The sequence below is a fragment of the Podarcis melisellensis genome, assembly GCF_964234715.1.
Source record: "Podarcis melisellensis genome assembly, chromosome: 14".
NCBI classification, from domain to species: Eukaryota; Metazoa; Chordata; class Lepidosauria; order Squamata; family Lacertidae; genus Podarcis; species Podarcis melisellensis.
This window is the reverse complement of record NC_138546.1, coordinates 51,016,449-51,039,244: the sequence shown is the minus strand read 5'-3', so window position 1 is coordinate 51,039,244 and position 22,796 is coordinate 51,016,449. Positions and strand designations below refer to the sequence as shown.

Here is a 22,796-nt window from a genome sequence, read left to right as displayed (position 1 = left end):
CCCGCCCAGGAGCAGCACCGCCTCCCGGCCTCGCACGCGGCGCCATCCAAGGCAGGCTCGCCGAAGGAGCCGGATCCTGGAAGCAACCATTCTGCCGAAGGACCCTCTTGCATTTGCCTTCTTTTGCAAAGCGACTGTCAGGTCACGCGTCCGCTTTGCTGCGCGACTATGGCACCAAAATAGGGGTCAGTCCCACAGATGCTCTTGGCTTTCTACAGCCCCCCCCCCCCGCGCATCATTTGCTGCATCACCACTGCACACAAAAACAGAATCCCTGTGGCTTTACAGGATGCCAGGCAGGGCTGCTGCTTTGGTGCTCGGCGTGAGAGGAGAAAAGGCCTGCAATCTCTGTCCTCAGCAAAGGCTGGGAGAGGTAAAGGTAAGACTCCGGGAGAGCTAAGGCCTGTCGAATTTGATACTGGGGTGCAGGGCCCACTCAAGTTTTCAGGCCGAGGGAGCGCCGATGGCTGGGAGAACAGAGCTGCAAGTGCAATTGTGAAAGACATGGGAGTCTTTCTCCCATCAGCCTTAGAAGGTTTTTGCCCCACCAATTCGTATTCTTACAGGATACAGTGGTACCTCAGGTTACATAAGCTTCAGGTTACAGATTCTGCTAACCCAGAAATAGTACCTCGGGTTAAGAACTTTGCTTCAGGATGAGAACAGAAATCGTGCTTCGGCGGCTAAAGTGGTGCTTCAGGTTAAGAACAGTTTCAGGTTAAGTACGGACCTCTGGAACGAATTAAGTTCGTAACCTGAGCTACCACTGTATGGGAGTCATAATGTTAACTTTGGGTCCTCCCAAGTTCCATATCTGAGGACAAAGCAGCAGAAGTCTCTGTGTTAATTTAATGGCTCTAGCCAGGTCTGCTTTTCTATACAGTACTTGCCTCCCAACCACCCGACCTTTGATCAGCATTGCTGTGGCAGGCGTCTGGTGGGCTATAAATACAGGTGAAACTCAAAAAATTAGAATATTGTGGAAAAGTTCATTTATTTCAGTAATTGAACTTAAAAGGTGAAACTAATATATGAGATAGACTCATGACATGCAAAGCGAGATATGTCAAGCCTTTATTTGTTACAATTGTGATGTACGCCATAAACATCACAATTATAACAAATAAAGGCTTGACATATCTCACTTTGCATGTCATGAGTCTATCTCATATTAGTTTTACCTTTTAAGTTCAATTACTGAAATAAATGAACTTTTCCACAATATTCTAATTTTTTGAGTTTCACCTGTAAAAGGCTTCACTGTACAGCTTAAGAAGAAGAAGAGTTTGGATTTGATATCCCGCTTTATCACTACCCGAAGGAATCTCAAAGCGGCTAACATTCTCTTTTCCCTTCCTCCCCCACAACAAACACTCTGTGAGGTGAGTGGGGCTGAGAGACTTCAGAGAAGTGTGACTGGCCCAAGGTCACCCAGCAGCTGCATGTGGAGGAGCGGAGACTCGAACCCGGTTCCCCAGATTACGAGACTACCGCTCTTAACCACTACACCACGCTGGCTCTCAAGTCCAGGTGCAAGCCCCTCCACTATACAAATGGCAGATTGAGCAGATGAGACCAATGGGTCCAATGGTACATGGAAGTGAGCCCATTAGGAAAAGGAAAAGCATTAAAGGAAATATGTGTGGTGAAAGAAAATTTTATTACAGTCATTATATTAGAAGACTCAACTTCTAAGGTTATCTAGCAATAACAATGTAACATTCAGTCCTGCAGGAGCCAAAGTATCAAGTTAAATTAACACATACACTGCATGTACCGTTCTCGGAAATAAAAAAATGAATGCAGGAGATAAACACATGTAATAAAAATTTAAAATCTGCTGCTCAATGGATTTACTCAGGGGGTAACAGAAAGATACTTTCTCTCCTTTTCTTCCTCTTCTTTATTTTCTTCCTTTTTTCTTATTTCTCTCCTCTAGATTAGTTTGGCTTTTATTGTATTTTATATTGAAAACATTTAATAAAAATGGATGATAAAAAGGGAACTTGCTAGACATGTAGTGAATTAGTTTACATCTGTCCAAGAAACAGAACTGCACAACTTAAAACACGTTTTTTCATAGAAAAAAAATTAAGTGCATTTAAAAAGCCAAAAGGAAACAAATTCCAGAAAAAAACCCATCATCCAATGATCCATTCATTTATTTCACCTTAAGTTAAAGGCAGTCTAAGTACAGATGCTGTACATTAAATATATGTGAAATATGGAACAAGTTCTCCTAGGTGTGTTTGTGTGTTTCCAAGTGCAATCCATCTCTGACGTTTCTTGCATTGATGGTTAGATGTAAAGTGAGCCGTCAGCAGGGCCCACATAACCAACGCCTATGAGCAGTACATCTATGAGAGTCCAGATTCCCAGGCCTCCAAAGCTGAAAAGTTTGCCCAGACCTTCTCTCCACTGGCCCAAGTAGAAACGATCAGCTCCAAAACCGCCAAGTGTGATGCTGCAAATACAACACAATTATGTCTGAGAAGCTGTCCAAATCCAGACATCCATTACTGATGCCAGCAGCAAAGCATTTAAATTATTTGTACCTGACAAATAGCATAATGATGTTGATTAACACTGACTTAAAAAATCATCTACTTTAAATGAGCCTACTAGTGATATAATTTTTTAAAAAAATGAAAACTTTGCACTTATTTTTACAGTTTAACACAAAATACTGGTAGTATCCCATTCTGCTTTCAAGACTCAGGACAGGCAGCATCCTTCAGAACTGCCTGAAGACAAAATAAAGTAACCTGGCTCCCTTGACCAGCTTAACCAAACATCAAGTCCAAAAAAGAAAGTACCGTATTTTTTGCACCACAACACTCACTTTTTTCCTCCTAGAAAGTAAGGGGAAATGTCTGTGCGTGTTATGGAGGGAATGCCTACGGGTGGCGGGGGGGATCTGCTGCAGTCGTGAGCAGAGGATCCATGGTTCCCCTTCCTTCCCTCCGTGGCTCGCTTTGAAACAGCAAAGCGGGAGAAGAGCCGCTGAGTGGGGAGGAGAGAGGGATAGAGAGCCTGCTTCTTTAAAGGAGCAAAGCGGGAGAGGAGAGGAGCCGCTTACACGAGTGTAAGCGGCTCCTGTCCGGTTGGTTCCTTTAAAGCAAGCAGGCTCTCTGTCCCTCTCTCCTCCTCACTCAGCTTGCTAAATAGTAACAAAGTTTTTCAGCTTGCTAAGCCCTGGATGAGCGGGGAGGAAGGAGAAAAGCAGAGCCTGCTTGATTTAAAGGAGCAAAGTGGGAGAGGAGAGGAGCCTTCCCCCCTTATACCCCTCTTCTTCATTATTAGCAGCATCTTTCTCCACACACCCCATGTGTGCTCCTTGTCCCTTGAGTGCTTTTCCTTCCCTCCCCACTTAAATCGTGGTTACAAAGCACGGATCCACATGGATCCTCAGGATTTTTGCACTGGGTCACCCCAAATTCACCATCAGATCACATAGCATGTCCATGGCTACATCTTGCACCAAAAAAATCATGCACCCACTGTAGCCTGGGGCCACAGTGGTGCAAAAACGTGGTTACAAAGCATGGATGCACATGGATCCTCAGGATTTTTGCATTGGGCTACTCCAAACTCACTGTCAGATCACATGTCTGTGGCCACAGCATGAACCACAAAAATCATACATCCACTGTTTCGTTTAGAATATTTTTTTTCTTGTTTTCCATCCTTTAAAAACTACGTGCGTGTTATAGTCGGGTGCGTGTTATAGAGCGAAAAATACGAGTATTTTATTTAGAAAGCAGGTAATCCTATTCCTACCTTAAAGCCAAGGCAGTTGACCATTTATAGCCTCCTGTCCAGTTACAATAAAGCATCTTGGGGAAAGTACGGTTACCTTAAAATAAACAGACATTGAAATCATAAAGCCAAGACCACAAACAGGAATAGTGCTGCAGTGTGTGCTTTGAAATTATCTTAATTGATCTTATTGCAAAAACTGTGACAAATACTTTACAGCCCTGATTTAAGAGTGATATAGGCTGATCTGTTATCAGTATTGCATCTTTCCCCTTTTTATTCATTAGCATTATTTTTTGCATTTCTCCCAAGTCTGGTATTTTTGTCCCCAAAACATCTGTTAGAATTTTAGAGAATTCTTCAGGGACACCATCTTACTCAGGAGCCTATTAGAGATCTTATCTCTTGTTGAATTTCAAGTGGTCAAAGAGGTACTTTCATAACTGATCAATTTTGGTCATAAGGACAACATCAGAATCCTTTTCATGTTGAGGTGGCTCACCCATCATTTTCAATAGCTAGGTAAAGGTAAAGGGACCCCTGACCATTAGGTCCAGTCGTGGCCGACTCTGGGGTTGTGGCGCTCATCTCACTTTATTGGCCGAGGGAGCCGGCATACAGCTTCCGGGTCATGTGGCCAGCATGACTAAGCCGCTTCTGGCAAACCAGAGCAGCGCACGGAAGCTACTTACACTCAACAGCTACTTACCACTAAATTAGATGCCAACACACATAACTGATAAGCTGCAAGGCTTTTCCCTCTGCCTAGTGTCTGCACAAGTTGATTGTGATTATTTTTTGCAGTAAGGTCCAGCAATCATCTAATAACCAGAAACTTTTAGGAAGGTAGACAGTTACTACACTGTCTAACACCAAATGACCATCATGGTATCATATTACTTTAACTGTGGGCTAATAAGAACCCCCTGGGGTGTGAGAGAGAAAACCTTTACCAGGAAAAATGGGATTGGTGATATGCATTACAATACCCTCTTGCTCCAAAGTGGTGGGCATGGGCAGGGATGGTTAGAACATCTATGCCTAGACCAATGCATATTACTTCATTTAATAAGCTGGATACCCCACAGCTTAGTCATAACCTAAGATCCCAAACTTTTTCTTGGTCCGAACAAGATGCTCTGGAAATAGTGAATAATATTGTTCAGAAAGACGCCTTTCTTCTCCCCACATCAAACACCCACACTAAGGCATTGCTTACCCAGACAATGAATATGATCCCGCACCGTGCAATTGGCACTATATCGTTCTCGTGGACAAGAGACCGTTTTGCAGTTTGTAGGATTGGAACAGACATAATCTGATGGAGGGAGCTGCCAGCAAAGCTGGCAAGTCATGTTGATTGTGAAAGTTTCTGGGCGATTGTTTTTCTCATCCTGCATGAGAATCAGAAATCTTAACTCACCCTTCCAGAAATAATACACAGGTTAACCAGAGAGGACTTACTGGAGTGTGACAGAATCACCAAATACACTTGATTTTTTGGAAGCTGAGAGCACCTAAGTTCTAGATACTTTTACTAAATTAAGCAAGCACAAAGTCAAACACATGAGCTGTTATGTGCCAAAAAAGAAAAGTCCTGTGGGAATATACTGAAGCATAAGCTTTCCTGGATTAGACTTCAACAGGTGCATGAAGGTTCACCCTCAACTGGTGTAGCTGCATGCATTATTTGAGGAAACTGATTGTCTAGACTCATTCCAATCTGGGTTAGTGACTGACTCTACCTTGGGTGCCCTAATGGACGACCCTTATTGAGGGAAGGACCTGGCTGCTTCTGCTTGATCTCTCACCTGCTTCTTGGGCTGGATAGCAGCCCAACAGACTGAGTCTGAATCTTGACAAGACCAATGCACAATTTGTGAACACTTATTGAGTCCGTGTAATTGGTCAATTGCCTGCTTTGGGTAGAGAATGTACTTCCTCTGAAGGAGTGGGCTTGTTGTCCGGGGATCTCCTGGATCCATCTGTCACTAAGGTGACCTTAGTGGCTAGGAGTGCCTTCTAACAGCTTTGGCCATTTCTAGACTGTGGCAGCTGGACCATCGTAGGTCATGCACCAAGGACCTCCCAATTGGTTTAGACCAGGGGTGGCCACCTCTCAAGAGGCTGCAATCTACTTTCAGAATTAAAAACTACCCCCGTTTTTTTTGAGGTTCAGCTCAAAGTTGTTGAGCTATTTTTAGGGAGGAAAGCCCTGTTTTGGGGCTGGGGTTAAAGGCAGGGGACAAAGGGGTAAAGTCACTCACAAAATGATCGCCATGGATGAAAACAGCAGCACAGAGGAAGCTCCGTCTTCCCTTCCAGAGATCAAACAACAATAGAGGGCGGGGCAAGGCAGGAGTCAGTTTTAGCGACACTAAGGAAAGGGAGCCAGAGATCTACCAAAACCTCACTGGGATCTACCAGCAGATCGCGATTGACCTGTTGACCTGATTGAGACCATCTATATAATCTTTTCAGCACTTGTTAACAACCTCCTTCTGCTTTCAACAAAACTTTGAAGTAGAGATTTTTATTTCAGTCTTTATCAGCACTGGATCAGAAACTGTATTTGTTTTGATTGCTGGTCCTTAACTGTTTATCGCTTTGGGAAGAGTCTGTAAAACAGGATATGTCTTTTGGGGAAAAAATAATCTATAAATGCACATATGAAATGTTATAAGGGGTCATAGCAGCCAAACCCTACTGCTGACCACAAGCTGAGGTCTCTGTAATTAAAGTACAGAATTGAATCTTCCCCCTATCAGATAGAAAGCAAATGTCTAGGCCCAACAGAATATCCCTTTCATCTATATCCAGCATCTCCTGAATAAGGTATCTATTCAATTACATATTTTACAAAGTAATTATTCTCCTTCAAACAAGTAAGGTGTAGTATTTCCGCAAGATTCATGTTCATATTACAAATGAACAAGCATTCTACTTACAACACAGTGGACCTGGGATCTGGCTTTACATTCAAAAACAGCAGTTTTGCCATAGATACAGGAGCAATTTGTTTCACAGTCCATACATCCTGGAGGCAGTCGGCTGCACAGTCCATTACTAGGGCATTGGGTCATATACGATGGGGTCACTGTGGCTTCTGAAGAATTAAAATCTGGTGAGAACAAAAGTTTCAGTATTCCCTAGAAAAAAGCTAGGGAACAAAATATCTGAAATTCCTAGGTTGCTGAACACGAATGCCTAAGCAACTACTTTTTCCTAACCTGCTCAATTTACATTTCACCTATTTTATTAATGTGCAGCCTATGCATGTTTACTCAGGAGTAAGATCCACTATAAGGCCCAAAGAATTTGATGGCTCTCCCTTATATGCAAGTTATTTTTAGGATTAGGAAGATATGACTGTCTTAAACTGAGCCAGAACTTTAGACCATCTAGCTCAGTATTGTCTACACTAGAATGCCCTGTGGCCTTCTAAATATGGTTGGAATCCAATCCTGATTAGTCCCAACCAGCAAGCCTAATGGTCAGGGTTGCTGAGAGCTGTACTCCAGCAATATCTGGAGGGTCTACAATGACAGGTGTCTTTCCCAGCCTTGCATCATGAAGAAGAAGAAGAAGAAGAAGAAGAAGAAGAAGAAGAAGAAGAAGAAGAAGAAGAAAAAGAGGAGTTTGGATTTGATACCCCGCCTTTCACTCCCCTTAAGGAGTCTCAAAGCAGCTAACAATCTCCTTTCCCTTCCTCCACCACAATAAACACTCTGTGAGGTGAGTGGGGCTGAGAGACTTCAGAGAAGTGTGACTGGCCCAAGGTCACCCAGCAGCTGCATGTGGAGGAGCGGAGACGCGAACCCGGTTCCCCAGATTACGAGACTACTGCTCTTAACCACTACACCACACTGGCTCTCTGATGGGCACAGAACTGGGGACCTTTTGCATAACCCCAGCATTTTTCACAATTCAGATACATTTCTATGGGGAAAGTTATGGGTCACATTCAAATGAAAAGGCAAGTGACTGACTCACAGGCTATATAGAATTAAGTATATTAATACTCAAACAAAAAAGTCAGGTAAGCATTGAGAAATATTACTGGATTATCATTTTGAAACACGAAGCGTATTTAAGTACCATAGCTACTACACAAATATGAGCTGCATCCATGGAGAGGGATGGACTCACACAAGGGAAAGTGAAAAGAGAAAGTACTCTGGCATTTATCAATGCCATATGGTAATAGTATTTGTAATCACATGCATGAGTATTTATTCAGACCTGCTCACAATAATTCATGCTGGTTCCTTTGCTCAATTGGTGGCAACACCTTTCAGTTTCATTAGTGTTCTTTGGCTCTTAGTAGGAGATAATCAACAGCTTCTTTATCTGCAGGGTACAATTGTTTTGTTTCCAAATGAAAGACCTCCTTCATTTTTAAGTTCAAGAAAATTATTTTTGTTTCCTTGAGCCACTCAATGGGCTTTATCCACAGAAAAAGCTTTGGCTTCTAGTGTTAGAAATGCCTCCCAGTAAGTGCTTTTGGGAAACAACAACAGGAGTGGTTCCTGCCCTCCTTGTGGGCGTCCCAGAGGCATCTGGTTGGTCACTGCGGGAAACAGCATGCTGGACTAGATGAGCCCTTGATCAGATCCAGCAGGGCTCTTCTTATGTTTTTGTTTCCTGTACAGGGGACCAAACAGTCCATTTCCCTCCCATTAAGGGCCACATTATATAGTATGCACAAGTGGAACACGCCCATGTGGAACAGATTATTGGTGGCAGCTTGGGGCAGTGTTCACAAGAGAGACTCTGAGTTGCAAAATACTATGATCTTAAGGATCAAGATATAACAGAAGGGTGTGTCTTCTCTCATTAGCAAATGTAAAGCCCTAATTTTCTAGCTATTTCTTACATTTGAGAATTTGTTTCTAGAAATTAGGGGTTTTTTTTTTACATGGAGGAAGTGGGATGGAGAGTCCTTCAGAAATAAGCTGTTCTGTAGGCAAATATATCTCACAAACCTCTAAAGATCTGTGCAGAGTAAGGTTTACAAAGACATACATTTTCATTCTAAGAAGTACAAGATGGAATGGAAAAAAAATACATACCTGATACTTTAGACACTGGAATGTGTGTGCTTGTAGGAACTATTGCAACCTTTGCCAGCTGAGCTTGTGGATGAGAGTGTTCTAAGCTCAGTGATCCTGGGGGTGGGGTGGGGGAAAAGAAACACAAAATACTAACAGGATTCAAAGCATGTTTAGTTACGACTTGGAAGCAACAGTGTGGTCCAGAGCATCAGGCTTGGGTTCAAATCCCTTGTGTGTTCAAAAGAAAGTGGTGCTGGTAAGATAAAGTGGCTTGAATTGCTCAGTACACTCCTCTAGTGGCTAGTTGCCAACGCTGTACTGAGTGACTTTCTCTGCCCAGGGAACTATTACTCTGTAATAGTGCTGTCCCTCAGAATGTATTTCTCATCTTCCTCACCCTAACCCAGGACCTCCAGTCCAAGGAGTAGCACTGTGATCTTGCCACACTTATTTCAATTTGCATTTTAAAAGTGTGGGTAGTTCAGACCCATGAGCCGGTAAGTTAAATTACACAACAGCATCACTACTTTGAATTAGTGTGCTGAATTGCGAAGGAGAGAGAGAAGAAACACTGCCTGGTATTTGCACCTTTGACAACAGGTGTCTCAGATCTTTCAAGGCCTCTTAATGATGCACAGCACAACAACTGAGACGTTTGTCTGTGCTGGACATGACTTGTTTAAAAAAGTCCTACAGTAGCAAGACTGGATAAGACCTTGTGGCGTTCCTCAGACCTTGTGGGGGGGCTGGACTATATTTTGGGCAAAAATAATAATGAACAAATTCCTATGCCCTACGGATAACCCAGAGATGCATTTTAAATAACAGCACAGATTCTACTCATGTAAAAACACCAGGCAGGCCCCACAAATAACCCAGAGATGCATTTTAAATAAAAGCACACATTCTACTCATGTAAAAACACACTGATTCCTGGACCATCCGCAGGTCGGATTGAGAAGGCAACTGGGCTGCATCCGGCCCCCGGGCCTTAGGTTGCCTACCCCTGTCCTAAAGCAACACTGCCAATCACAGCAAAGGATAGCAGTGAGAAGCCCCAAAGACTGACTTGAATATAATAGGTTTGCAGTTCCTCATAACCAGATTCGGGAATAACGTAAGAAGAGCCCTGACGGGTCACAAGAAAGGCCCATCTGGTCCAGCATCCTGTTCTTGGAGTGGTGAACCAGATGCCTATGGGAAGCCTGGAAACAGGATCTGAGCACAGCATTCTCCCCAACCGCAGTTCCCAGCAACGGGTATTCAGAGGCATACCCTTTAATCTAGCTTTGTATATTAGCCCCCTCACTCACTCCCTGCATGCAATTCCTGGTCACCTATGGCGACCAGGTAATACTTAAACACAAGAAAGACTGTGTCTGCCTCCATATCCTGAAGTAACAAAACCCAGGTATATATTAACAAAATAAAAACATGACTCCCCCCCCCCACTTCATTTCGCTCTCCTTTCTTGGTTGTTTCTCCGCCCACTCCCATCACCCCAATGCCAGTTTCTATAGTGCAAGCCTGTGGGGGCAGAGACCTGTTCTCTTAAGGTTTGGAGAGAATGACACAGCACCAGGCAGAAAGAGGCTGTTCTGGCCTCTGGGCTTCTGGGCAAAGGCCAGTGCAGCAGAGCCCGGGAACATTCCCCGGAGAGAGAGACCCGGGGCCAGGCCTCCGTCCCGGCGAGGCAGCCTCACGGCAGAGGCCCGGGCGCCCCTGAGCGCGTGCAGAGTGCAAGGGCCCCGCCCCCCGGAGCCCCATTGGCGGGCCTGCGAAGCGGCCCGGCCTGGCACTCACCCCGCCCGGAAAGGACGTAGAGCTGCGAGAGGAAGAGGGCGACGCGGCACAGCCTCTCCAGCGCCCGCAGCGCCGCCACCGCCGCCGCCATCTTGGCCTCATCCGGGGACTCCGCTCGGCTCTACGCAGGCGCCAACCCCAAGAGCCCGCGGGGCAGGCCGGGCCGTGCTCTCTGCTGCCACCACGAGGCCGGGAGCAGCGTAGCAGGCGCCAGAGGGCGAGAATCCAAGGACTGGAGAGTTGGAAGAGACCCCTGGGGTCATCCAGTCCGACCCCATGCAATGCCCAACGTGGGGCTCCAACCATGACTCGGAGAGATGCTCTACACACCCAGAAGACACATCCAGGCACCCAGTTATCATTTATAGCCCTCCTGTCCTCTAAGCCGGAGCAGGGGAGAAATCCCTTGAAAACCTCCTGGCTGCGTCTCAAAGGCAGGCGAAGGAAAGGACAAAGGCTTTTGCCTGGAGCCTATAAATGTAATGACGGCGCCTGGCGAGGCTTCCTGAGGAGCGCATCCCACCAACGGAGCCCCTGTCCTGCAGGGACCCTGTGAGACAGACGGGGAGGGCAGGAAGGAAGCCCACCAAGGAGGCGCTGGAAGGCAACAGGGACTGGGGGAATGGAAGGTGCTCTGGCACAGGCCGGGCTGCTCCCTTAGGCTGTGGAGAACATCAAGAAGGGAGGGAGAGACCAGCCTGGCCCCATCCCTTGGTAAAAGGAACAAGTCGCCAATTAATTGCCTTTTCAAGCAAGGGCAGCATCAAGGGGAGATTGGCCTGGCCAGAACGGGACATAAATATCCCCTGATAGCTCCCCACTTTGTTCTGGGCCTGTGGAACTGATACCCCACCTCCTCTTTCCTTTCCTCCTTTCCTCTCCCCTTGTGCGTATTGTCCTTTTAGTTTGAAAGTCAGACCTGATTCAAGCAGGACCCTTTTTTAAAAAAAACATGAGCCACTTGGGGAGACAACTGCTTGAGAAACAGGATAAAAATCTAGGAAACAGGCACTTCACCTCCTCTTGCTCCCAAATGTACTGATTTGAACTTCATGAATTCCATTTAAGCCAACATGACTAGCAACCATGGGAACTCCTCTTCCCCTGTTTTGTCTGACCCTCTAAAGCCATTTAAATTAGGATGTTTACCACATCTTGATGCAGCAGATTCAGTACCTAAGTAATTGGGCATGTTGTGTGAAATAGTACTGTTGTCTTTCTGGACACTGTCCACTAATTTTAAACCTCGAGGAGTTCAAGCACTGAGGGGAGCAGAAGGCCCTAACTGCTTTTTTGTACTATGCATAATAGTACAAACTTCAGTTAATTAGGCTTTTCACCCCAGGTATCAAAGACCAGCCCACACTGGTTCAGGGGCTACACATAAGAAACACTTCAATAATTTGTCCAGAGGAATTGTGTCTTTGTAAAGTGCCACCATTTTTTAAAAGCCAAGCAAACAAACACGTCCATATTTCAAAAGATGTAGCAATCAAGATTATCATTTTCTCAAATATGAAGCATGAAGTGCTGGTTTTCCTTTTGCCCCTGTGCAAGGCACTGACATATCAAATCAGTATTGTAGCTTTCTCTATGCAGGAACACTGTACAGTTTAATAATAATAATAATAATAATAATGTATACTTTAAGGTACAGTAGTGATAATTCTGACTTGAATGCATTATTTCAAATAAGAAAGTTACTTATAGAAAAAAGAGGCAACTCATGCTGATTATAATGTAATTTTATTCAAAAGCTTCTATGTGGGCTTATTCATTGCTCTGAAGTGAGGGAAGCAACTCTAATTTGTCAGAATTTGCTTTTAAAAAAATAAGAACACGTTATAAGGCTCAATCCATCAGGAAGGTGCACACCCAATGAACTGGACCAAACAACCTGTTCTGTTTCAATGAGGCTCCAGCAGGACTTCCTGATGGATTGTGCCCGCAAAGCGACAATGCTACGTAAATATGGAGATCTCCCATTTGTGCTACACAGAACTGTAGCATAACCTTACATATAAGCCAGTTCTCGGCACAATGTATAACTTGACACCAGTGAAAGGCTATTCGAGTTCCACACTTGGGAGTCACTCTTCACTTGACTGATGCATCATGGAGTCTTTTCCTTTCAACCCAGACGCTATTATTTTGCAACATGACCTCTAAACATAAAGGCAACTCCAACATATTGATGAGAGAATCTAATATGAACAGGTGAGGTTGCCACAAATAAGATTGCTCAGACAGGCTCAAAATAACTTGCACACTAGCTCACAAAAAGTTGCATTTTGAGGATATGTTACTCTCCTCAGAAAGCAGTAGCAGTAACAGAACTTCTGTATGAACCTCCCCAGGCCTTTCATTCTATGAAAGGGAGATTTGCTGTGTAATTTTGAAGTGTTTTTTTAAAGCAAGATGCCTGTGGTATCTAATAATGCTGCTTCTTCTTTTTACAGTTTATACAACAGCTTCAAGGAGTTTTGTGTCACCTTAAAGACTAACAAATTTATTATGCTATAAACTTTCATGGACTACCATCAACTTCTGCAGATGCAAAAAGCTGATAACCTGAGTAACAGGTGTTGAGTTATGGTTCAACTTGTGCCATAATAAATAAATAAATAAAATTGTTAGGGATGCATTCAACTAAATTATATTCAGAGGAGACCCCTTGAAATTAATTGGCCAGTTAGTTTGTCCATTATTTTCACTGCATCTACTATGAGTATTTACAGCATTTATATACTGTCTTTTTGTCAGTTTACAATTTTAAAGCACTAAAACAAATAATATAAAATGTAAACTGTGGAGAAGGGTTTGAAGTTGTCTTTGCCTGCTCCCATCACATGATTCTTCCTTCCTGTAAGACTAACCCTGTAACACAACCCTAAGTCTTTAAGGTAACACAAGCCTCTTGGTTGTCTTTGCTACCCATCTGGAAATTGTTTCAAAAGAACCTGCATCACCTACATGTTTAGTTTTCTGAATGTCATGATGAACTATAGCATCAAACTACTGCCTTGAGGAGGGCTGCAGTCCTAAATGTACTTGCCAGGAAGTAAAGCCCACCAAGCATAGTGGAGCTAAATTCAAGGTGAACACATTTATGATAGAGCCAATATTTCACCTTTCAGTACACTCTCCATTAGCAATAACTAGAATTCCTCTTCTGCATGTAAAGTGTGTGATGCTTTCAATGCCTTTAGCTTTTCAATGGCAGATGTGACTGAAACTTCTCCATGGACCTTGTTGTCTCTTGTTCGCACATTCACAGCATTATTAATTTTCTCCTTTTCTCCAACCACTGCAAGAAACAACGCAGAGCAATGTTACTTGGCACACAGCCACAATGCCTTGTACTGCGACAGTGCTACACACTTACTCAATAAGATGTCCTACTGGATTCAGTAGGGTAATTTCTGAGCAATGCTGTGGGGCTCACACTAAGATTTATGAGGCCCATGAAAATCCACAGATGTACTTTTTCAGAATATATCCTGTGGCTATAATTTATTTACAGTGGTGCCCCGCAAGACGAAAAACCCGCTAGACGAAAGGGTTTTCCATTTTGGAGGCGCTTCGCAAAACGAATTTCCCTATGGGCTTGCTTCGCAAGAAGAAAGCCCATAGGGAAATCTCCGGGGACCTCTTTTAAATGCTAGCGGTGGGGAGCAAAGCCTTCCCCCCCCCCGGCCTTCAGAAGAGGTCCAGGAAGGCCGGCGGGGGCCGAAAGGCTTTGCTCCCCACCGCCAGCATTTTAAAAGCGGTCCGGGATAGCAGGGAAGCGCTTCCCACTATCCCGGATGGCTTTTGAAGGCAGGCGGGGGGGAGCAAAGACTTTTGCCCCCCGCCCGCCTTCAGAAGAGGTCCTGGATCTCTTCTGAAGGCCGGCGGGGGGCAAAAGTCTTTGCTCCCCCCTGCCTGCCTTCCCGGGAGAGCGGAAAACGCAGCGCTGCCTTCCCGCTCTCCCGGGAAGGCAGGCAGAGGGGACAAAGACTTTCCCCCGCCCGCCTTCGGAAGAGGTCCCCCCCGGGAGAGCGGGAAGGCAGTGCTGCTTCTCCGCTCTCCCGGGAAGGCAGGCGGGGGGAAGCAAAGACTTTCGTCCCCCACCGGCCTTCAGAAGAGGTCAGGGGACAGACTGTCCCCGGACCTGGTCTGAAGGCGGTTTCCATAGGAACGCATTAATTGATTTTTAATGTGTTCCTATGGGAAACCGTGCTTCGCAAGACGAAAAGACTTGCGGAACGAATTAATTTCGTCTGTACTCACATGAACTATCAATTAATGTACTTCTCTCTCAAACATATATAATTTATACACACAGTGTGTACTGCCTTCTATTGTGATGATGCTATGGTCTCCCTTTTCTACTCTCGCCAATCAACCAAGGCCTTGTGCACTGACAGATTGTTACACTGCTCAATGGTTCAATTGTTACGAACATTCTATATCACCACTGGAGCTCAACAAATGCCTAGCAAGTTCTTATATCAAGCTACTAAACTCAGAGAACTTACAGCCAATAGTGGTTTCTACTGGCCAGTACTTACTTTGGAGAAAAAAATAGTAAAGCCACTGTTTCCTACAAATTTACATGTTTCTGTGCCAGTGTGGTGTAGTGGTTAAGAGCGGTAGTCTCGTAATCTGGGGAACCGGGTTCGCGTCTCCGCTCCTCCACATGCAGCTGCTGGGTGACCTTGGGCTAGTCACACTTCTGTGAAGTCTCTCAGCCCCACTCACCTCACAGAGTGTTTGTTGTGGGGGAGGAAGGGAAAGGAGACTGTTAGCTGCTTTGAGACTCCTTAAAGGGAGTGAAAGGCGGGATATCAAATCCAAACTCTTTAATTAAAATCTCTGACCAAAAAAAGGAAAGCTAAATTCACAAGAAAACATTCAGATTCAAGAAGCATTTGTTAGTGCAGTTTTTCCCTAGGCTATGTGCTTTGCTCTTATATGTTTAAAAGCGCACCTTGCAAATAAACTATTAAGTAGCCCAATGAAGTCAGAGAAGAGCTAAATAGCCCCTGAACCTATTAAGACTTAGTATGTTATCCAAACATGAAAACTGGGACAAGCTACCCTGAAACTGGCAGTAAATGAGGGACAGAACTTTTCCCTCTACCCAAGAAGAACAACATTCTCTACTTGTGTCAACCATATTGGGTTTTTCATTCTGAGTAAGGTGGGAGGCAAGAATGATGAACGAAAAGTCATAGATACCAAAAATAAAATTATACTGAGCCAGTTGTGCGTTTCTTATCTTCTTGTTTAACGTGCAGCTTTGATCTAGATCAACATCAGCCATGAATCCAGCTGCAAAAAAGTCACTGCAAATCTAAAAAAAAATAAAAAAAAAAATGTAAAAATGTGTTACATTTTACAATTTGGTAACATTTCTGTGCCAAATGATATATTCCGACATATCTTGAGAAGCAGACTTTTCAAAGCTCCAAGGCTAGAGAAGCCTTTTCATGGCAATCTGTAGACTGAGAAACCTCTGCGTGTCTGCCCCAAAAACCCCTGCGTTGCAAGGTATATTTCTGGGGGATGTGTTCTAAATGGGCCCTCTCCATTCAAATAGGGCACCTACCACATTATGTTGGGCCACATCATTGGCCTAGGTCTAGTGAGAGTACATTTGAGAAGCCTCCCTGTGGTGGTTCGTTGGCAGGGAAACTCTCTAAAGGCAAAGAAGCTGACCTTCTGGGAAGCTTGGCCATTATGATCAAACATCTCAGTGCAGAAGGGTCATCAGCCCCCAAAGAACCCCAGAGTTCCTTGCAACACAGTTTAAAAACAGCTGCTGGGTAACATGCTTAGGTCTAAGAAACATTACTTACAGGCTTATGCTGACTCAGACCACTGACCCACCTAGCTCAGTGTTGTCTACCCAGAGTAACAACAGCTCTCCAGACAAGGGTCTTTCCCAGAGCTACACAGTGATGCTACTGATTTAACCGGGGCCTTCTGCAAGCAAAGCACATGCTCTGGCAGAAGGAAATTCCACAGAGTTCAAGGCAGAAGCATGTTGAGGGTTGTATACATGCAGCCTCTATTCCTGAAGTTCTAAATATCACAACAGTGAACAATTATCTCCTTTACATAATATACTTTAAAAATTTCTATTTAAAACAAAAACAACAACAAAATATATGTAGGAAACAAAGTACAATTGCACAGCAGAGAGGCTGGAAACAGTAGGAGGGATAAAAATACTAGCAGCAAAGATTCCCAAGCCATCTTCGGAAATGTCATTAAAGTTTAGCAGAGTGAACACTCTGGCGGATCTGAACCAACTTTTAAAAAGGGTACAACTCGGCTGAAAATTACGGTAATTCAGGATTTTATAACTATATATAACTACACTTGACCTTAGCCAAAATGCTGAGAAGCTCAGTAGTAGAGGATCTGCCTTGCAAACAGAAGGTCCCAGATTCAATTTCCAGCATCTCCAGATAAGATTGGGAGAGACGAAGGCCTGAAAGGCTGGAGAGCTGCTGCCAGCCAGTGTAGAGAATACTGAGCTAGATGGACTAATGGTTTGATTAAATACAAGGCAGCTTCCTATGTTATACCTGAACAAAACCAAAACACTTCAGTTGTTGTGCAGTTGACACTTCTGCTCTTACCTGTTGAGCATATTCTTCACAGGTGTGACCGACAGGAATTACCATGACCTGCCGAGGAGAAAGCCAAAAGGGCCTGGCCAAAATAAGAACCTCAGTGAATATGCAGCTATTATAAACTTTTTTTTCCCACACAGCGTTAATCACAGTTGCTTATACGTCACACGCATACATGCAGACATACTTTGCATTATGGAAACGTTAAGTTCATATTGTGTCGTGTGCTCATGTTTGCACTACAAACTTTGTAGTGTGTTTCTCAGACTCAATTTATATAAAATGCAGATCACAGGTAAGTAATTACTTGTGCAAGTAGTCTATACGCCCCCAGCCATCTTGCATAAAAAATGCTTACCCTCTATGCCAACCCATGCTCATGAGGCACTCGCTTGCCAGCAGCCAGTGTTCTGGCAGAGTGTGCTGCTGGCGTGCAAACGTTCTACTGTGACAAAAGCATTTCATGGGGGGGGGGGGGGGAATGCTCACACAGATGGATGTTTTACTGCTGGCTAACACCATAGGAACATTGGGCCTTACTGTTTTATGTTTGGAGTAGATGAAATGCTGCTCAGGAGCTTCTGCTCTATCATCCAGCAGGGAAGCCTTCCCCAGCTGGGCACTTGGGGGGGGGGGTTAGACTACAACTCCCACCAACTCCAGGAAGGGAGGGAGCTGTAGTACAAAGCATCTGGAGAGCACCAGGGTAGCAAAGGCCGCATTGTGACAGGATGAAATTGTTCTAAAAACGGTATTTCTGCGAAAATTAAACTTTGTGTTCAAGACCACAGGGTGCTTTCTACTCTCTCCAACTTTCAAAACTGCTTCCAGTTACTGCTACACACCATTTTCCACCATAGTTTTCTGCCAGAATGGCAATCATTCGCTCCACCGAGCCCAAAATAGCTCTATGGATTATCACTGGCCTCTTCTTGTCATCTCCATCTTTTCTGTGAAAGAATGGAAGTTAAAAAGTGGAAAAATTTAATACAAGCTTATCTTGATTTGAATCTGGTTTCACCCGTCTTTTACCAGAGTTAATTCTAGCACATTAAAAGGCATGGCTTCTAATTACACTACATTACTGAATTACAACTTCTCACAAGGAAGGAGTTGGGAAGAGTGCCATTTCAACAAGTTGCATCCCACTGACAGATCATACAACACTTTGCATCACCAATCTATTCTGAAAACCTTGAGGCTCTCTTGAGCCTGCTGAAAACTCTTCCCTTGTTCATGATTAGTTCTGTTTTGGCGAAAGAAGGATTGGCACTCAGATAATTTAGTTTACTGTTAGTACATATTATATTGCTTTAAGGTATTGACAGGTCTTTATGTACTTCAGATTGTTGCAATCCTTACAACAATCCTCTGAAATAAGAGTGCAATTCTATCTCCTTATAGCACACGTGGTAGTCAGTGCTGATGTGGCTCACCTCAAATCAGACTTTGAGCTCGTCCACACGGGCCCTTGTCCTGTGCTTTCTAACCATGGGCCTGAAAGGTTGTGCCTCGGCCCCATCACATTCCCCCAGAAAACCCGCACTTTGGTGATAAATCAGAACAAAGAGCAACCTCTGGAAAACATGATTCAGTGCTAAACCATGGGTTTTCCTGGGGGAAAGCAGTGGGGCAAACAGAAGTGTGGATGAGCCCTTACTGTGCTCAGTTACTATGCCACACCAATGCTCCAGACATTTAAGCATTTCTTCAGCTTGTCACCTAGTACCTCCAAGTCCATTTACAGCCTCCTCTGATGCCTTGTTTCCTTGTTTTAGGCTCTACATATTTAAGCAGATCAGCTCAAGTCCTAAAAGACTCTTATGCAAACTTACCCCACATAAGTAAGATTAAATCTGATAGGTAGCTGGAAGTCAAGCTGGATAGTAGCACACTGATGGTACCGACCAATAGCATCTCTGATGTTAATATCAATCTGCAAAGGACAACAATGGCAAAATTATAGTTTGGGCTTTGCCATTTATCCTCCACCTGTAGGCTTCAGTAAGAGCATGAGTACAAAAGCATGAATATTTACTAACCTTGGGACCATAAAATGCTCCGTCTCCCAGATTTAGCTTCCAGGGCTCCCCCAAGTCATCCAGGCTGTTCTGGAGTTGCTAAGAATAAATCAGAAGAGCAGTTCTTCATTTACATTATCTTGTTGTATTCCTTACAACGATCCTCCAAAATAAATTAGTATTATTATCCCCCTATTGCAGATGGGAAGCGGATAGTACTGATTGCGGCTCACCTGAAGTTAGACTTCTTACAGCTTAGCCCCCATGGCACACCAATGCTTAAAACATCTAACCATCCTCCGATCCATGTGTCCTTATGCTCTTCCTTGCTAGTTTAAATGCCAGAAATATAAGAACTGTTGCTATGACTGCTTCCGCTTCTACTTCTTATTTCTTACCTGTTCTTTACCATAAGGTCCCAAGGCAGGTTAAAGCAATTTAACAGTTCAAAACAAATTAGTCGGCCATTCACACACACACACACACAGAGAGAGAGAGAGAGAGAGAGAGAGAGGGGCATTGACCAATTTGTGCAGGGGTTATGTCCTTCACCCCTGTCTCTGCCCCCCTTTCCGGCCATTTCCGAGTCGCCATTATCATGTATCCATCAGATATTCATAAATACGTAAACACACACACACACACACACAGAGGGAGAGATGTCTTATGGAAACTGCATAATAAAGGTGCCACACAAAGTCGCTGTGTTCTCTTTTTTAGAGTAGCAGAATTAAATTACCCTCTCTGCCTGGTCCCAGATCTCCTTTTCCCCTAGAAAGTTGACGGGCCTTGTGGAAAGATGTAGTTGGAAGGTAAAACCGAAGACAGCATATACAGACTGCAAGAAGTTCAAGCAGCCTTTCATCTCTTCTTCAATCTGAAATTTAAAATGCAAATAAATTTACAGTGGAGATGTGTGTGGGATGGGATTTAATGGGTAGGAGACAATGTAGTAATTGCAATCTATCCCTCCAGGTGCCCACATGTGTGGGCTGAACAGAGTTTTAAAATCCCATCCTTGGCAGCAAAATTAAAAGCATAGGAATTAGGCTGAAAAACCTTGATTTGAGCAAGTTCAGCTATGAAGTAAGGAGGGTTCCTCCTTTTTACCCTGCTTAAGAATGTATCATGCTACAACTCATAAAAGTAGTTTAGAAATATTATTTACTTACTTTGTATGCACTGGTTTACAGCAAAGGCAGCCGTTAAAACTATGCAGGCACTTTTATTTACAGTATAACCAGCTAGCTTTGGGTATGTGCATAACCAACTTTAGAGCTAGAGTGAGCTGAGGCATGTCTGCATCTATCGCCGGTCAAAGGAAGAGAAGGGGTGGAACAGGGAGTACTACGCGCTCCTTCCTCTCTAGCAAAGGAGGGGAAATGACACCACACAGAGCCATCTGGGCTAATTGTAGTTCTATGGTCTGAATGTCTACCTATCAGCCTGTGGCTGAGAAAAGTCTGTGGATTTAGTCCCTTCTCATGCTAACAAGCAAGAACATGCACAGGTTTGGTTTGGTTAGGAAGCCCTTTCACAACAGCTGCTGTCTATTTAGCACTCAGACCACACAGGGACTAGTTTATCATGAACTCATTAAAAAAAGAGTGAAGGCATTCCTCTACTGTGGCAACCCCAACATAAGTGCACTACCTGCTCCATTGTGCAAAAGATATGGGCGTCGTCCTGTTGGAAGCGCCTGACCCGAGTCAACCCGCTTAGGGTCCCTGAAAGCTCATTTCGGTGAAGAACTCCAAAGTCAGCAAGTCTTAAAGGCATCTCCCTCCAGGACCGGGGACGATGGGCAAACATCAAGCTAGAGACATGAAATAGTTATTAGATCCAAGCATAGTTACTTGACCTTTTTATTCACATGCCTCCTTTGTGTCCTGCCCTTTGTCCAGATGGGTTTTCCCACATTTTATCCTCACAATAATCTTGTGAGAAGGGCAAGCCAAGAGATGGTGATTGTCTCAGGGTCACCCAGTGGGTTTCATGCCATAGGGTCAAAATACCTACGATATGGAGATATGCAGTCAGTTCTCCTGACATTTTTAATTTTTTTGTTACAGTTGCTAAACCAAACAATCCACTAGAAGACTTTTTGTGTGTAAAGCAAGAATAAAAGACTCCAGATTTGACTGACCTAGTGGTGAAGGGAGAGGTTTGGTGGGATTTAAAAAAAAAATGCTTCCCCCGTGCCATTTCCCCCACCTAAACCCTGCGCCCACCTGTCATTAAACCTTGCAGGCATGTATGTTTTCTCCATTGCAGAGTAATACCGGGGGTGGGGGAGAGGAAGGCACACCAATGAAAGGTCAACCCCTGTAACAACACGGCCAGTCTGAAGAAAAGTCCACCGCCGCTATTTCTGTTTTAATACAGAAATGAATATGTTGATATGATGATACTTCCGAGTAAAGGGTTGGTGACCTTCTGGCAGCCTGCTGCCGTCCATTACCCAAAGAATGGCTCTGGGCCCCACTTGCATTTTCTGGGTGGAATTCAATGTCACTCTAACAGGATTGTTCTGTCAGCATGAGCATATCTGCTAGCCAGATGAAACAAGTTTGCCTCTCCTCCCTCTGTACACTGGGGTTTCGTGGTTCTTCCAACCCTCCAGAGCAGTGCTAGAAACAGAGATATGAAAGCTAGGAGCTAAATGGCACCTTAAACCTAGTTATGGGCCCCACAATGGAGTATCAAGGTGTGCTTTTTTATAACAAGAATACAAAGCTGAAAATGAATGAACCGTAGCTAAAAACTTATGTTCATTTATTACATAGTCTAGTCCTCATCTGAAGACTGCAAAAAAGCAAAGCCCTACTTCCCATGCCCACCCCCCTTATATTCTTATGAGGGTCCCTTCTTCAGCTTCCGAGAGTGGCTAGAAGTGGGGAGGCAGAAAAAGGTCCTCCTTTTCTTCCAGCAGTGGTGGTTTTAATCTGAAATCTTAGGTTCAATACTGCACCCAAAGCTCAGAAACTGCTCGAATTAATGAAATTCCATCACAAAACACGCCTACAGCAAGGGGAGTTTCGAACGCTACTCCACAGCAAATCTGGGGAGAAGCAGGGGTACTGACTAGAGGGAGCCAGCAGTAAATCACATTGAGCCAGTTGGAGTTAACTCTTTATTAGGAAAAACAGGATCTGCCTAGGAGTGTCAGGCCTAATGAGCACAGCAATTCAAGTCTGGCAGGTCTTACCGGCATGCAGCAATTGCTGAGACTGAAGGTCCCTGCCTCTCCACAGCTGTCTGTCCCCTCTCTTCCAGGGTTTCCCCCAAGTAATCTAAGACAGTGCCTACGTGAAGCCAACTTCTCTGCCACCCTCTTCATGCCTCTCCTGGTTCTTGGAGACTAGGGGGGAGGGGAGCTGGTCGCAGGAGAAGGGAGAGACACCCGTGCCTCTTCACCTGCCTGACTCCTCTCTGCCTCTTGGCCTCCCTCCTCTCCAGCTTCAGCTTCTGCCTCTGATTCTGGACTTCTTCTCACAAACTCCCCCCCCCCCACTCACTAAGCTTTGTTACCC

The 22,796-nt window shown here is 44.4% G+C and overlaps 2 protein-coding genes across 5 annotated transcripts in view; both read right to left on the bottom strand.

Moving 5' to 3' along the window:
- Window positions 1-1,641: 1,641 nt before the first annotated feature.
- TM2D3 (TM2 domain containing 3) lies at window positions 1,642-10,732 on the bottom strand. 2 transcript variants are annotated; one of them, XM_081888145.1, is made up of 6 exons: window positions 10,617-10,732; window positions 8,832-8,927; window positions 6,708-6,880; window positions 4,979-5,153; window positions 3,781-3,856; window positions 1,642-2,464 (listed from the first exon to the last, which is right to left on the bottom strand). In XM_081888145.1, exons 1-6 carry the CDS (start codon window positions 10,705-10,707, stop codon window positions 2,299-2,301), a joined length of 777 nt encoding a protein of 258 aa, XP_081744271.1. In that variant the 5' UTR covers window positions 10,708-10,732; the 3' UTR covers window positions 1,642-2,298. The 2 variants fall into 2 exon arrangements, with proteins under 2 accessions (XP_081744271.1, XP_081744272.1); XM_081888146.1 differs by having other exon boundaries at window positions 6,708-6,865.
- A 1,611-nt stretch (window positions 10,733-12,343) lies between these two features.
- Window positions 12,344-22,796, bottom strand: part of LOC309356283 (threonine--tRNA ligase 2, cytoplasmic-like) — a 34,915-nt gene continuing 24,462 nt past the window's right edge. For all 3 annotated transcript variants that reach the window (XM_081887642.1, XM_081887643.1, XM_081887644.1), the window contains exons 12-19: window positions 20,917-21,079; window positions 20,003-20,140; window positions 19,285-19,362; window positions 19,078-19,178; window positions 18,088-18,192; window positions 17,249-17,321; window positions 15,840-15,954; window positions 12,344-13,923 (exon numbers count right to left, since the gene is read on the bottom strand). In XM_081887642.1, coding sequence (XP_081743768.1) covers window positions 13,775-13,923; window positions 15,840-15,954; window positions 17,249-17,321; window positions 18,088-18,192; window positions 19,078-19,178; window positions 19,285-19,362; window positions 20,003-20,140; window positions 20,917-21,079 — 922 coding nt within the window. In that variant the 3' untranslated portion in view covers window positions 12,344-13,774. The remainder of the gene's footprint in view (window positions 13,924-15,839; window positions 15,955-17,248; window positions 17,322-18,087; window positions 18,193-19,077; window positions 19,179-19,284; window positions 19,363-20,002; window positions 20,141-20,916; window positions 21,080-22,796) is intronic.

Coding starts and splice junctions, on each gene's coding strand:
- TM2D3 (XM_081888145.1), bottom strand. CDS start 10,707: ATGGCGGCGGCGGTGGCGGCGCTGCGGGCGCTGGAGAGGCTGTGCCGC. Junction 3,857..4,978: donor GGATCATATTCATTGTCTGG/GTAAGCAATGCC, acceptor GTTTATTTTAAG/GTAACCGTACTTTCCCCAAG. Junction 2,465..3,780: donor TCAACTGCCTTGGCTTTAAG/GTAGGAATAGGA, acceptor TTGTATTTGCAG/CATCACACTTGGCGGTTTTG.